We start from the raw sequence: 15857 nt of genomic DNA, 5'->3' as shown, positions 1-15857 counted from the left end.
ACACAAGGGAAAGGCAGATTAATGTGATTTTCTGAGAGAGAGAAGGAGAGAGAGATCAGCTAAAGGGATTTTGCATGTCTTCAAATAGTAAATATTTTATGAATCTAAAGTTGTGTTGGGCACAAAATATTTGCTCCATCTGGTAGTAGGTCTATATCTATATCTTTGACATATGTGCAATGGATGTTAACAAGTTAATTTTACCATTTTCAGCTAATAATAGTATTTTTTCTTCTCTCCAAAGAACAGTGAAACACACACACACACACACACACACACACACACACACACACACACACACACATACAACATACACTCACAGACAACATTTTTCAGTCCACACTGGCCAAGTTCCCTGCCTGATGAGGTGACATCATCCCTATATTTCATTTTATGGTGCAACAAAGCACACACTCAAGCTTTGTAATCTGCAGTTTGTGCATAAATTCTGTCATCTATGTGCTTAATTTTGGAAATGCCATTCTGGCTGCTTGGGTGTGTGTGTGTGTGTGTGAGTGTGGCAGGGTTGGGTGGGGGGTGCAGGGTTTGACGGGGGAGGGGGTTGTAGTTTGGGCACAGCACAGAATTGCAATCCATACTTCTGGTTATTGATGTCCAGCAGCTTTGCCACTCACCATGGCTGACTACTGACACTGACAGGAAGGAGTGGTTTGACTTAAGTGCAAACTGACCAACCACAGACCGCTGTTTAAGTGCGAGCCAGTTTAGGCGAGGCATGGCCGCTTCTGTTCAACCCATTATGCAATATGAAAAAGTGGAATACCATGTACAGCCATATATTCTGTATTTGATAAGATCATTTATACAAAGGCCTAGATTCACAATACTCAAACTGTATGTGCATGAAGTAATTACAGAACTCTCAGCTGTCATGTTGTTCTTTTAGGACATTTTAATCGCTTGTACTGCAATGGTATTTCAGTATTTCAAGAAAACTTTAAATAAGACACATTTTATTGGGTATGAAAAAATCTAAATTGATCATGTATTATTATTATTTATATTATTCATACAGTTTCTTGTTATTGTTCTGTGGGACATGGGACTCTTTCTGTCCCAGGTTAAACCACCTTTAGCCCTGTTCTCATCTACTCTGCTCTCATTTTCACATTGTGACATTCTCTTATGGAAAAATAATAATCTCTATTATATTCAGTTATGAAGCATACAGCCAGTGTGGATTCAATGCATCAATTTTCTTGTTCTTTTCATGGCTCTTTAAAACCTCTTAGTTTATCCATCTAGACACATGCTCCACAGAAAAACCCAAACAATACATCTAAGAGCCATCTATCTATCTATCTATCTATCTATCTATCTATCTATCTATCTATCTATCTATCTATGTTTATTCATCTTTCTCTCCATCTATCTGTCTTATCTATCTGTCTATCCATTTATCCCTCTGTCTGTGAGCCTCTCTGTCCATTTTTCCTTCTGTAACCACTCACATCACAGCCTCTGAAAGAGACTGTGTTCATTAATTCAGTGAACTACTACAGGAAGCATGAAGACTTGCAGTGAAGCTCAATCCAATCCAGTTTTAGTATTCGATTCATAGATTCCTGTGTTGTATTTGTCCTGCATGAGGCTTATACTGGTATAGAAAGCAGTTGCTTGTTTTAACACAATGTCGTGTCTGTGCCTTGAATTTGCCCACCTTCACTTTCTAAATGAACTCTTCAGGGTATTTTTTCTTTTTTCCAGAGAGCAGTGACACACACACATATGACTTTTTCAGTCCACACTGGCCATTGACTTCACTGCCCACAAAATCAACTGATCTCACCAATGAGGTGACGTCATCCCCGCGTTTCATTTTATGACGCAACAAAGCAAGAACTTGAGCTTTGGATGACCTCCTTACGACTGAAATGAAAAGCAGTACATCACCAAGGGGAGGTGATGAGCTCACCATCTGTTCACTATATTGCGCACTATTTTGAAATAAAACCATTGGATGATGTAAGTATGTATGAAAGTTTCAAAACATGTCATTCACACTCCAGTGGGTATACAGAAACTAAGAAACCTAAGAAAACTAAGAACTCATTATCAAATATCAGGCTTAAAACAACAAAAACAGCCTGTTTATTTTAGGGGAAACAGAGATGTTGGAAAAGGGCCATATAAAATTTAAGATTCCTTTTGACACATAAACTTCAGGGGAAAAATACTCTAAATCTGCATACAAACACCTCACTATATATAAAGGCTATAATCTCTCACCTATAGCCTAAACACCACAGTGTGCTTTGCCCAGCTGTTGCAGCTCATCGTTCTTATGGAGGTTTGGTTACCTTTGGAGATTGGTGTAATCCTAAATTTGCACTCTCCATTAAATCATATGTAAAGTTCAAAGTCACTGTTTAATAAAATGTAATTACATTTCCAAAAGAAAAATGTTTAAAGACCAGCTGAAGAATATAAAAAAATGTTAAAAAACAAATGTAATAAATCACTTATAAAATAATAAATAGGGAGCAGTTTACAGAGGTTAATGGAACTGCATAAACTACACATCTCTTTCCGCATTTAACATGCGGTACTGCTCATAACCTTTAAGCCCATCCAGTGGCTTTCCCCTCAGTGCATCGCTGAACTTTGTCATTCCTACAGCCCAGCCTGTACACTTTGGTCCTCTGCAATGCCCACCAATTAATCATCATGTCCCATCAGGTTTGGACAATGGACAAATCTTTGGTGATTTCCGGTAAGTGTGGTTCTTTTGTTCATCCTCTCCTGAATGAGTGGCTCCTTTGGAAAAAACATTGAGGACCAGTACTGTAGATTTGTGGTTCACACATTTTTTCCCCAGCAATGTCAACACACCCACCTGTAAGTCCCACCCCACTCTTTTGGTGTCCCACTTATAACTTTTCTCATAGTTGTATTAAAACCAAAACGCTGAAGCTCGCTCCCTCAAAGTCTCTCTATCTCAAAACCCACCTCTTTCCTCAGTGCTACTCCTCCCTCTAAATTCTCACCCTGACGCAAATGCTGTTCGTTCTGTTGCTTCTGCTCTGTCATCTGTCCCGTAATTTGTAATTTTGTATCATATTTTATTACACTTTTATTATTTTTGTTTTCTGCTCTGATTTGTTTGGCTGGTATTGCTTTCATAGATTCTGTAAAGCAACCTTAACTTTAACAAAGGCTATATATAAATAAAATGCATTCTTAGTTTAAAAATTAAAAGTGAAAGTGCAAGCAACAGCAAAGCAGTGCAGGTTCTGTCATCAACAGAACAGAAAAGATTTATACCCCAAAAGATGAACTTAACTACATGCAAAAGTCTCAGGTTTGCTGCAGCACTTTAGGAGGCGGCACAGCTGATAGAGGAGGATACGATGAGAGGATGATATACTGGAAGACAGGCTCCCCCTACTGGCAGTGCCTGTCACTGTAAAAGAGGCCTTCCCTCTGCAGGGTAACATGGTTAACACGTATGTTGCCCTTTAGCCAAACTTCCTATGCTGATATGCATGTAACTGATATGTTGTTCACCAGTGGTGCTTATGACGGTTCAGTTCCTTGTGATATTGACAGTGCTGATGAAAAAGGCATGAAACAAGTTATAGGTGTAAAAATGATGATGCAGAAATATAACTCAACTGCATATCTTATGGAATGTTATAATTGATTTTAAAGGATTATAATGTTATATATATATATATATATATATATATATATATATATTATTTATAATAATATTGCTTTTTGGTCAAATAAAAATTCTTTGACTATTTTCAAACACGTGTTGTTTTACTAATTCACTTAAGTCTAATATCCAGTAGAAACAGTTACTACACAGAACTAAATGGAATTGAAAATCAACTTCTGGTTATTAAAGGACCTTTTTCTTGTTTTTTGTTTATTATTTTTTGCGTATGTTTGTTTATTTGTGTTAATTTATTCTTAAAGGACATTTTTGAACCTCTCTTGATCCTTTAGAATTAAATGAGCTGATTTCGGAGGAGCTAAAGTGCTGTAGGCTGAATGGGTGAAGAGATGTGATTTTTGTGACATCACAAAAACAATTAATTCAAAAGGGTCTGTTTTTGCTGCTTTCACAAATGGGCCGTACAGACTGAGGAGTGAATGGTTCGTTTTTAAACTTTAACAGTGCTTACACTCTACATCAAGTCTTCTTTTTCACAAAAAAACAAGAAAACACGGGTTTTCCACCAAACAGGCCCTTTAATGAAAATGTCACCGCTCTGTTAAAATCTCCAGACTCCTGCGCGTCACTATAAGGTGCGTTTCGCTGCATCACACAGTTACACTGAGCTGCACGATGGGGGCAGTGAAGGGTCAGGTTATGCTGTAGCCTGTGTCGATGCTGAACCGGCGCTGTGTCGTCGTCGTTATCCGCTCGCCATGGCCATGACGCGGTTCGAGAGACTCCTGGGTCTCTTGCTCAGAGCTGCTGTGAGAGTTTTTCTCGCCGTTTTTGAGTTGTTTACACCTCAGCGAGGAAGCGCCGAAGAGCCTCGACTCCCTCCCATCAGCAACCCGCTGCTCAGGGTCCCTGCAATACAACTCGCCCGGCAGATTCGTCGTAAAGAAGTAAGCTGTGGAAATACAATTAAACTGCTTCTTTTTTACTGAAGAAATTACGTGTACGTTTCACTTGGTAAACTTCGTTTTGGGCGTTGTCAAAAGCCCCATTTTGGCAATCACTACTCTGTTTGAGGAAGAGATGTAGGCTAGCAAGGTGAAATGCTGTGGGGAATTATGGGAGTTGTAGTCATTGCCTGGTCATAAGCTCTTAGCACTTTGACGTTTCAACACAAGGGTGAATTTGCAGCGGCTTGATCAACAAACAGTGGATTAGAGAGTCTGAAGTAAGAGTGTTTAGCACGGGGAGGGAGAACTTAATTCAATAGTATGTGTCCACGCGTTTGTGGTGAACTCACGCTGTTTGGGAGTAAAGGTCAAGACAGCTGAAGAAATGAACAGCTATTGTTAAAGGCTTATGTGGTAATTCTAAGCTCGTTTTCAATGTGGGAACAATTTTTAACCACTGTGGGCAGTTTTTCAGAAAAGTGCACGACGTTACAACCAAATGAATATGTGCAACATTGGCAATGCAGTCTAGCCCAAGAGAGAGAGGTTTGTTTATGCATGCAATCTTTTTAATTACACACAGCGACTCCTTGGATTCATCTGGGTACAGTGGAAATTGTTTGAATGAAGAAGAGGAAGAAAAGTTAAGATAAGAGTAGGTGTTGTAATTCAGGTTGAACAAGGCAAGGCAAGTTTATTTGTATAGCACATTTCATATACAGTGGCATTTCAATGTGCTTCACACAAACACAAAATAATAATAAAAAAAAGATAATATTAAACTATAATGCTTCTGATGTTCTGAGATGCAGCACCTCAAAGACAGTTACAAAAAATAGAATTAAAGTGCTGAAGATAAAAGACAATAAAAGAAAAGAAAAATAAAATAAAGGATTAAAATAGTGCTAAGGTAAAGCGCAGCACCTAACAACTTTAAACTGGACCTAAGTATGGCTAAATTTGGAGCATATCTGATCTTATCTGGGAGTTTGTCCCAGCAGTTGGCAGCATAATGACTGAATGCTGCTTCAAGCTGTTTGGTTCTGATTCTTGGCGTTTCTAACTGACAAGTCTTTAGTGATTGGAGAGGCCTATAGCATTTGTATTCTTAAAGCTTCAAGCAGGGGATAAATAGCTTATTCTTCTTGGGTCATGATGAACAATCCGAGGAAGTATTTACTGTTGAAATGCATCAGGAATGATTAAGTTTGCCATACAGATGCTGAGGTTTTCTGTATTTTAGGTAACCAGTGTTGAGGTGGTTCAGGCCTACATTGATCGTATCCAGGAGGTCAATCCACTGATCAATGCTTTGGTTAAGGACAGGTGAGTGAGGCATCGTTCTCCTCTTACATCTACAGTTGTCTAGGATTTTTGTAGTCTGTCCTTTTAATAAGCACTTTTCTCTCCCTGTTGCTCTCTTTATCTTAGGTTTGCTGCAGCACTTCAAGAGGCAGCACAGGTGGATAAACTGATAGAGGAGGAGACGGGAGGGGAGGATGTACTGGAGGACAGGCTCCCTCTTCTGGGAGTGCCTGTCACTGTGAAAGAGGCCTTCGCTCTGCAGGGTAACCACAGCTTCAAGTCTATCGTGTTTAAGATGTATTTTGCCCTTTAGCCAAACTAGCCAACATATACTGATATGCATGTAGCTATTATTGTGACCAGCACTGGTGCTTGTGTAAGTTCAGGTTCACTTTTCTTGTGATAGTTACTGAGTCCTTTTTATTCAGAAAAATGAATGCACCTCAAAAAATGTAAGTAAAAGATGTTTAATGGATTATAGTGTATTATAATGATACCCCTCTTTTTTGGTCAAAGTAGTATTTTTTGACTGTTCACAAACTTTTGGTGTGTTGTTGTTATTTACTGTGTAAATAGTTCCTCCGGTCATATGTTTTTAGGGTATTTTTAGACAGTATTCTTATCTGAAATAATTTAAACATATTGAGCTGAAATTTGAGATTTCATGATGTGTTGTATGTTTTCCCAAGAAGTCATAATCAAATCAAATTGTTGTTCAGAGATTTTCACTCATACAACAACTACAATTATTTCTTATATATTTCCTTTATTGTCATTCTTACAGTTATTTTCTCTCACCGTATATGGTGTAATAGTGCAATATGATGAAAACATTTTCTCTTTTTCTCACTCTGTCTCTCTGTCTTTCCCCATTTCTTCTTCCCTTTCTATCAGGCATGCCCAACTCAACAGGACTGCTCAGCAGGAAGGCAGTGATTTCGGGGGTGGACGCCCCGTCTGTGGCTCTGTTGAAGAGGGCGGGGGCGATTCCTCTGGGTGTGACCAACTGCAGTGAGCTGTGCATGTGGCTAGAGTCTCACAATCACCTGTACGGCATCACCAGGAACCCCTACAACCTCGGGAGGATAGCAGGGGGTAGCTCTGGTTAGGACACACACACACACACTGCCATATTGCCATATATATATCCAAAACTAAAAGTGCTTTCGATTATAGCTGAATATTATTAAGAAGTGTTTGGTATCTATACCATTACCGATGTTTTCATTTTGATACCAAGTTGTAAACAATACTTTTTTCATTACCCTAGTGGGCGTGTCATAAAGCAGAAAAGGGTGTGAGTTGCAGGAATAGGGTATATTGATTGTGATGGAAAAGACTAAAGAAGAAGCACTGGTGTTAATAACATGCTTACAGAATGTAATTTAGACATCCAATCAGAAGTCTAGATTTTGGAACATGCATGCCTTTAGGCTCACTGATGTTAAGACTGACTACTTAGGTATTGAAATTCAGTATTGAATGACACAGAATTATTTGATATACTGCAGTATTGATAAGATTCTGTCAGAACCATAAACATGCTTAATTTTCATAGCCGGCCCTACTTCTAATGCAAATTGAAGTGGTTTTGCTCAGCGTTACTGAGCTCTTTTGAGTAATGAACAGTCACTGCAACAGTGGTGCATTTATGAGTGATAAACAGCTTCAGTGTCGTTTTCATTACTGTTTCTGTGCTGCCTGCGGTCAGACAGGATTTGAAAGTGAAAGTGCATGTGTGCCATGGCTCACGGTGACAAAGCATATTACTTTTTGGTAACTTTTCCACATTTTGTTATGTTATATATTGACATATATTAAGTTGTTGGTAGAAAGTATTATGACAACTATTATGATGAATGTATTATGGTATTATTATGATTTTTTCCTGATACATCTTTACAGATTGTCGCATTAATGAATTTAATACATGAGGTACCAGAAAACTAACTAGCACTAAAATAGGCGCAGAATCTAATCCAGGAGGTGCCGGATCCAAATCAGATTTGTTCCAGCACAAATTAAGCTCTGTATATGGACAGTATGGCAAAAATTATAATATCATGATACATGAAGACATTTTTACAATTTGTTACAGTATTTTGTTTCTGTTTGATAAGTTGAAGTTTGAGAAGAAGTTTTGACCAAAACAATAAAAAGGTAAAACAGTCTACATTTCAAGTATTGCACATCACTACAATGAATCAAACAGCAAGTTATGCTCACATGGACTCTGGCATTATCAAGATTTAGACTCACTATCTCTTTGTTAAAAGGGCAAAACCTTAGGTAGGTTTCTAAATACACTATATGGACAAAGGTATTGGGACACCTACACATTATACCCACAGGAGCTTTTATGACATCCCATAGGCATTATTATGGAGTTGGCCCCCCCTTTGTAGCTATAACAGCTTCTGCTCTTTTGGAAAGCTTTCTACAAGATTTTGGAGTGTGTCTGTGGGAGTTTTTGCCCATTCATCCAGAAGAGCATTTGTGAGGTCAGACACTGATGTTAGACACTGGGCAGGGCTTGCAATCTCCGTTCATCCTAAAGGTGTTTGATGGGGTTGAGGTCAGGGCTCTATTCAGGCCAGTCAAGTTCTTCCACGCCATACCTTTATGGACATTGCTTTGTGCACTGAGGCACAGACATGCTGGAACAGAAAGGACCTTTCCCAAGCTGTTCCCACAAAGTTGGAAGCCTACAATTCTCCAAATGTCTTATGCTGCAGCATTAAGATTTCTCTTCACTGGAACTAAGGGTCCTAGGCCAACTCTTAAAAACAACACCATAGCATTATCCCTCCTCCACCAAACTTTACAGCTGGCACAGTGCAGTCAGGCAGGAAACGTTCTCCTGGCATTCGCCAAACCCAGACTGAGGAGGTTTGGACCTCTGCAATTATTGAGTCAGCAGAGCGTAGGTGACTTTTCTGCACTATGCTCTTCAGCACGCGGCGACCCCACTCTGTAATTTACGTGGTCTGCCGTGAGTTGCTGTGGTTCCTAAACGCTTCCACTTTTCAATACCACTCACAGCTGATTGTGGAATATCTAGGAAGGAAGAAATTTTGCAAACTGACTTGTTGCAACGGTGGATTACAGTACCACACTCGAAATCAGTGAGCTCTTTAGAACGACCCATTCTTTCACAAATGTTTGTAAAGGCAGACTGCATGAATGGTGATTGATTTTATGCACTTGTGGCAAAGGGACTGAATGAAATACCTGAATTCAGTGATTCAGGTGTGTCTTAATACTTTTGTCCAAATGTTGTATATTTTTACTGGAACATGCAGTTGATCATGTTGTGGAAGTGCTGAGATGACACCCTTAACAAAGATCAGTGATTAGATTCAGCCCTTTCTGTCAGTCCGAGTCATACCTTCTCTGTATTTCTCTCTTTTTTTCTCTAAAACCCCCCCCCCCTCTCTCAGGGGGAGAGGGAAGTATAATAGGTGGTGGTGCTTCGGTTATTGGAGTGGGATCAGACATTGGGGGAAGCATTCGTATTCCTAGCTTTTTTAATGGCATATTTGGACACAAGCCAACATCAGGTAATGTGTGATAAACTCTACATGCAAAACACATCTTTAATTTGTATAGCAACGTATAATATTACAGCATATCCTTAAAGTGTGGCCATTAATAAACAACGCTGTGGATTTGCCCGTGTGTGTCTTCAGGTATAGTCAATACTGCTGGACAGCATCCTCCACCATCCGGGCAGCAGCCGGGGTTTCTCTGTACTGGCCCTATGTGCCGCTATGCTGAGGATCTCCTGCCCATGCTGAGGATCATGGCAGGACCGGCTGCAGAAAAGTAACTTACAGTCACCACACTACTCTTAATGTTACATCTTACATTAAAATTTTTAATTGTTTCATTAAATTTGCAGTCTTATAGAACACTTTCAGAGTTGAGCTCTGATTCAATTCTAGATCTGACTCTGTGCAATGAATAATTGCAGATGTAAACATGCATCAGTGCATCAAAATTTGGAGGTGGTGATTCAGCTGCATCAGTTTAGTACTGATTAATAAGAGTACTAAAATAGACAAAATGGCAAATATATCACAGTAGTGCAGGACATTTTCATGGTAGAAAATATAAGTCACTGTCACTGTTGTCCTTTTTAATTATGTGTTGTAACATGTAATGCCTATCTGCCTATATATAATTGAGATTTCTTGATGCATCATATCATTTTGCAAATATTTAGAATTCATTTCCTTATGAAGTTGGAGATTTATATCTCTAGTGTAAATGAGTTTAGTAAACACATCCTCGGTTTGCCAGTGGGTGGTGATACAGCGGCATGGTCAGCTGTAATATGGACTGATGAAACAGCTCTCCTCAGTAGCTCTGTGTTCATTTCCCCTCCCTGCAGATTATCCCTCTCTGCTGAGGTTGACCTAAGGAAGCTCAGGTTCTTCTCTGTTCCTCATGATGGAGGATCACCGCTCCTCTCTCCAGTAGATCCACAACTGATTCAGGCTCAGAAAAAGGTATGCCTGTGTGATTGGTTCTTTCCTAAAGCTAACAGACTTCAAATAATAACCAGTTTCCTATAATGTGTTCCTGTATTCCAGGTGGTTGCTCGTCTGGAGGCTGACCTCGGGGTCAAAGTTAAAGAAGTGCGTATCCCTCAGCTGAAATACTCCTTTCAGATCTGGGGAGCCATGATGTCCTCACCTGGCAAGGATGGGAAGGTACTGCATATGTGTTTGTACACTTTCACAATGTTACTCTGCTGAGGAGACTCAGTAAAACAAGGTCAGATGGTCTTAAATTATCTGCTTTCTCAGTAGTTCAAAAATATAATAATGTAATAATTTTCCTGTACGTTACTATTTTTGTTCATTCACATTCCAAGAAGAAATGGGAAATTAGCTACACTTCTATGTTTTCATCCTAATGCTTCGTTCATGTTTTTGGTAGACAGATGACAGAAACTGGACGGTCTATTGTTTTCTTGTTATTGAATTTCAGATGAATTTTCAGATGAAAATAAGAGTACAGAGCGTCTTACTGCCTTTTCCACCTTAAATAACCACCATAACAACCATCTACACTGCTGAAGCTCTTCTCTGATAGTTCCATCCATTTTTGCTAGTAATGCTGTCACCATGCCAGCATTTCCAAGGTTTCCTGCTGCTGATGAGATGCAGAATGCCAGATTTTTTAGTACAAATGTGTGAGCGTAGCATAGGACACATTGTAATATACTATTTAATTCTAACATAAAATAATCCACAATTAAAAAATCTATGTCTGCACTTCCATGTCATGCTATAGAATGTACATAAATGCTAAAGTGTATCACTGAATTTTAATTTGTTTGAAACGGCAAACTATACAATTTGGTGTAGTCACATCATATCTCAAAGGACTGTGGGATAAGGGGTAAAAGTGGAATGTAACAAGTACTGACCTACTTATTTGGTGCGGTATGAGTTTTGATATGCTTCTACTCATTGGAGGAAGAGATGAGAATGAGAATTTTCAGGACCCAGCTGAGACTGCATGTCTCCAGTCGGTGGGAAGCAGTGGGAAACGTTCAAAAACCTTGGAATTAAGGTGGGGAAACAAAACTCGTGTGGCTACTTGAAAATTGATTTTGCCTCTTTCAGTCTCCTACCACATTTGCAGAGCTCATGGGTGGAGGAAAGAGGGTATGGCCTGTGTGGGAGCTGTTCAAATGCATGCTAGGACTGTCTTCTCACACTGTGGCTGCTATAGGTATGTATATATGTGTGTGTGTATGTATGTATGTGTTAGAGCTTAATTGGGTCTGACATTTTGAACCCAACCCCAGTACAGCCCAAAACATTTTGCCCAACCAAGTCTAGCACCACCTACATTTTAGGATCAGACCCGACTGTAGGGCCAACATAATTTTTTCCAAAACTGACCAGAACCTGCTGTTTTGTCCACAAACATGGCCTCGTGCCATCAAAATGAGTGATTTCAGAGTGCCAGATTACAAATTAAAGGGAATTTTTGCTAAATTTCTGCATAATTTAGTAATTGATATGTAAACAGTTATTTGAAGTAGTTTGGTGTGAAATGGTGCATTGTACAAAAGAAATTGCTCACTGACGTTTCTTTACAGTGGTGCTGATAAGGACCAGGGGTCTGCAACATAAATATGTCCATTTCATTTACTGTCCAAAAAGACCAGTAGACCTACACATGTCTTCTAAGTTTGTAAAAGTAATGTTGATTGCGGTAAAATAATGGTAAACCTGAAAAGTTTCTGATGAATATGTTGGGAACTGTTTTGCCTTAGAGCACCTTGCATGTACCTCTCTGCCATGAATCTTTTTAAAAAATAGATTTTAGTCGAAACCTTATCCTGAAACTATCATAAAACAATGTCTCAGATATCAGGCAGTGTATTTGTTAGTATTTTGTGCAGTACGACATAATAGTGATGATGATGATGATGATGGTGATTATTATTATTAGTTTTACTGAAAGAATAACATAATAATAGAATATCTGTAACATTTAATTTGCAAGTAAGTCATTCACTCACTCTCTCTCTCTCTCTCTCTCTCTCTCTCTCTCTTTCTCTCTCCCTCCCTCTCTCAGGTCTGGCACTGGTGGAGATGTTTCAGAGCTCACAGCCGTCTCAGTTTATCCTGCAGCAGAAGGAGAGCCTGCAGAGAGAGCTGGAGGAGCTGCTGGGCACAAATGGAGTGCTGCTGTACCCGTCTCACCCTCAACTTGCCCCAAAACACCACCAACCCATATTCACCCCCTTCAACTTCTCCTACACAGGTGAGCCCCTAGTTTTGTTTTGTTTTTTTTGTTCTCCCATTCTTTTGAGCTGGGGTGCTCAATTTGAGTTTTAGGAGCTGCTGTCCAGCACAATATCATGATTTCCCTGTTCAAACATTCAACTCAGCAGTTAGTTCCCTTCAAGACTAAAACTGAGCACCCCTTATTTAGAGACCATGGGCTGGTTTCTTTAACTGGAATTAAACATCTGGATTACATTTTCCTTTCAATGGTGATTCTCCTTTCAGAATGCTGTATAGTCCAGGGTTGGTCTTAATCCCTGACAAGGAAACTGATCCTATATGCATTGCCATAATTTAACCTCCTTTGCATTTGTTGAGATCATAAGTCTTTCTGTCTATCTCTCTCCTCATTCTTCTTCTCTGTCTTTCTGCAGGAATCTTTAACATCCTGGGCCTGCCAGTCACCCAATGTCCTTTGGGGCTCAGTGTGGAGGGCTTGCCACTGGGACTGCAGCTTGTGGCAGGAAAGCTGCAGGACCGGCTCCCTCTGGCCACCGCCCTGTACCTGGAGAAAGCCTTTGGTGGCTGGAGAGACCCAGGCGACAGAGCAAATACAGCAGAAAACACCTTGAATACCCCAAAATCCAGCAGTAATGCCACATAAACATCACACATAACCTAATATAACCACTCTAACTACCCAAAGCTTACAGTTAAAGGTGTCTTTTACACATTGATGAGTGTTATGTCCACATACGGCATTATTGGAAGCTTGTTCATCATCTTAAGACAGTTTTTTGTGCATTCGGTAGAGCACAAACTTTAGCTACTATGCTGTTGTAAGACAATTCAATATAGGCTTAAATTAGCACAATATCGAAATGGGGAGTATTTACCTAACAACTATACCCATTTCTTTGAACCTACTACTAAAAGTGCTGTTTAGCGAAGCAGAGTGGAGCCCTGCAGCTGGGGGTCAGGTTCAAATCAGAGATATGCCAGGTGCCATGGCTTCTCAATGCATTTGGCTACATGTTCTCTGAATGCAGGGTCCCCCTCTTCTCCATCATCATGGAATGTAGTCAGGAGAGTTTGTATGCAGTGTTGCCAGATTGAATAGTTTTCCATCCAATTGGGGAGTTTTTAGTTGGGGCAAAGTAGGATCAGGCCAGTAGTCAAAGTTTGGGCTACACATAATAAAATGCCATAACTTCTCTCCACGCCCATCAGAATATTGACCAACTACATTGTATCCACGCTTGTTGAGAGGAGGTTTGCATTGCCAATTCCCTAGTACGTGTTGCATGTGTGAATGCGTTTGAATGTTTTTTTTTAATTTTGCATTTGAAAATGCTATAATACCACTCTTTCTTCTCTAATGTCTATTCTAATGACTACTAAGCTTTAATATAAGCTGTTAGAGTACTTCAAGATGAGCATCTAAAAGCAGATTCTCATCTCAATCTACTGAAACACTTTAATACCCCATAAGAAGAAGTACACACCTAACACAGTGTGAGCGTGTGATATTTCAGGACAGATTTCTTAGAAGATTGAACTGGATTCAGTATTTTCTGCTGATAATAGCCCAATATTCACACCGGGCATTGAATGAATGCACTACTGATGCGTTAGAATGATTCATTCACTGTTGCATCATTTTGGCTGTAAATAATATTGTGAAAATGCTAAAGTGTTTAATATTTAAGGTGTTAAGCTGTTTAATTGTTTAGGCAGGTTTTATTGCCTTCAGGTGTTTTTTGAGCAGTTTGGAAAACATTCAACCAATCTGGCAACTCTGTACCCATGTAGATGTGTGGCATAATCAGACGTCACATTGTTTTCCTCAAGTGTGCTGGTGTGTTTGCCAGTGCTGCACATCCAGTTCTGCTAAAAGACATGCTACATTGTCCTGGAGGAGAGGTGCACTAACCTTCACACTTGACTCTGCTGATGAGGGCTATGAATAAAATGGTTAAAATGGTTTACCATGTTTACAGTTTTCTTGTATTATTTAGATAGGGAGACTATTTCCATTCATAAAAGAGTAATGTAGTAATGACTTCAATTCATAAAGCAACATGTTGGGCACATACACACAGCCCAGTGTGTACAGTGTATTGCCATCCTGCCTTTCTGAACCAGCTGTCTAGCACTGCTGTCTCTCTTAAAAATACCCATCAAAAGCATATGCTTTCCTGGCACTGATTTACATTTCATCCAACAGTCAGCTGGAAGAAGTGTGACCACTGAGTATTGTTCCTATAGTAACAAAAACATCTGTGACTACTTCTTGCAAATGTTAGTGCTTCTAATTAAAAGGCCACAGGGAATCTGCTTTATCTGGTGGAGTGACAAGATCTCAAATGACAGCCACAGTAGGTATTGGTCTTAAAGATTCAAATGGCTGCCTGTTGATAGATTTATGAACTTTCAATAAGTACAGTCTTTGATTTAGCAGAAAAAGTGGGTTAACAATCTAAACATTTTCTAATGCATAGATTCATGTAATAAGTACATGCATGTCTAGGTGAATAAACACTGCATATGTCTGTTTAAAAAAAGGTTATTACTTGATTGTTTACATTTATTTTCAGAATAACGATAACAAATTTGGAGAAAAATAACTAGATTACCTCAGTGATGTGCATGCGTGTGGTACATCCTACCTCCATTTTTGTAAGTTTACATTTTTTAAGGGAAATTTAAAACTCACATTTTGTAGCCTAAAGTTTAATTTAGAAAAGAGTGAAATAAATTATCCAAAATATTTAAAAAAGTAATAAAATATTCAGAATTTTGTGACTTTTTAACAGAAAAATCAGCATGGATTTTTCAGTCAATCCAAAGTTATAATAAATTTAGTGATGAGTGTGATGTAGCATTATTAAGCATTTTAGAATGTTAGTGTACTTCCTATTTCACATTACTTATGTGAATCAGAATGTCAGCCAGAACTCGTTGAGATGGATCCATTTGCAGGTTAACTAAGAGTAAGGCAATCTAGAACTCGTAGTCAAGAAAGAAAAGCAAAGGTCTCATAACAGAGAAACAGTTAAAAAAAGAACAAAGACAGAAGTCTAAAAAGTCAAAGGTTCAAAATACCATGCACCTGGCAATGCTCTGCACTGAAGTGCTGTGTTTGGGGAGTGTTTGAGGTGAGGCTGATTGGGGCACTAATAAGATGCAGGTGGCATGATCACATCAGGT

The 15857-nt window shown here is 39.2% G+C and overlaps 1 protein-coding gene across 3 annotated transcripts; it reads left to right on the top strand.

Moving 5' to 3' along the window:
- The first annotated feature begins 4302 nt into the window (after window positions 1-4302).
- Window positions 4303-14631, top strand: LOC118810520 (fatty-acid amide hydrolase 2-A-like). Of its 3 annotated transcripts, none has more exons than XM_036574337.1 (11): window positions 4303-4590; window positions 5834-5916; window positions 6022-6158; window positions 6790-6990; window positions 9336-9455; window positions 9585-9720; window positions 10289-10406; window positions 10491-10610; window positions 11532-11640; window positions 12496-12684; window positions 13082-14631. In XM_036574337.1, the coding sequence occupies exons 1-11, from the start codon at window positions 4402-4404 to the stop codon at window positions 13309-13311; spliced, it is 1632 nt and encodes a 543-aa protein (XP_036430230.1). In that variant the 5' UTR covers window positions 4303-4401; the 3' UTR covers window positions 13312-14631. The 3 variants fall into 3 exon arrangements, with proteins under 3 accessions (XP_036430230.1, XP_036430229.1, XP_036430231.1); XM_036574336.1 differs by having other exon boundaries at window positions 6790-6999; XM_036574338.1 differs by lacking the exon at window positions 4303-4590 and adding an exon at window positions 4876-5136 and having other exon boundaries at window positions 6790-6999.
- The last annotated feature ends 1226 nt before the right edge of the window (window positions 14632-15857 follow it).

The sequence above is a fragment of the Colossoma macropomum genome, unplaced genomic scaffold, assembly GCF_904425465.1.
Source record: "Colossoma macropomum unplaced genomic scaffold, Colossoma_macropomum, whole genome shotgun sequence".
Taxonomy (NCBI): domain Eukaryota; kingdom Metazoa; phylum Chordata; class Actinopteri; order Characiformes; family Serrasalmidae; genus Colossoma; species Colossoma macropomum.
The sequence above is the reverse complement of the archived record's forward strand: the minus strand, read 5'-3'. Positions and strand labels throughout refer to the sequence as shown.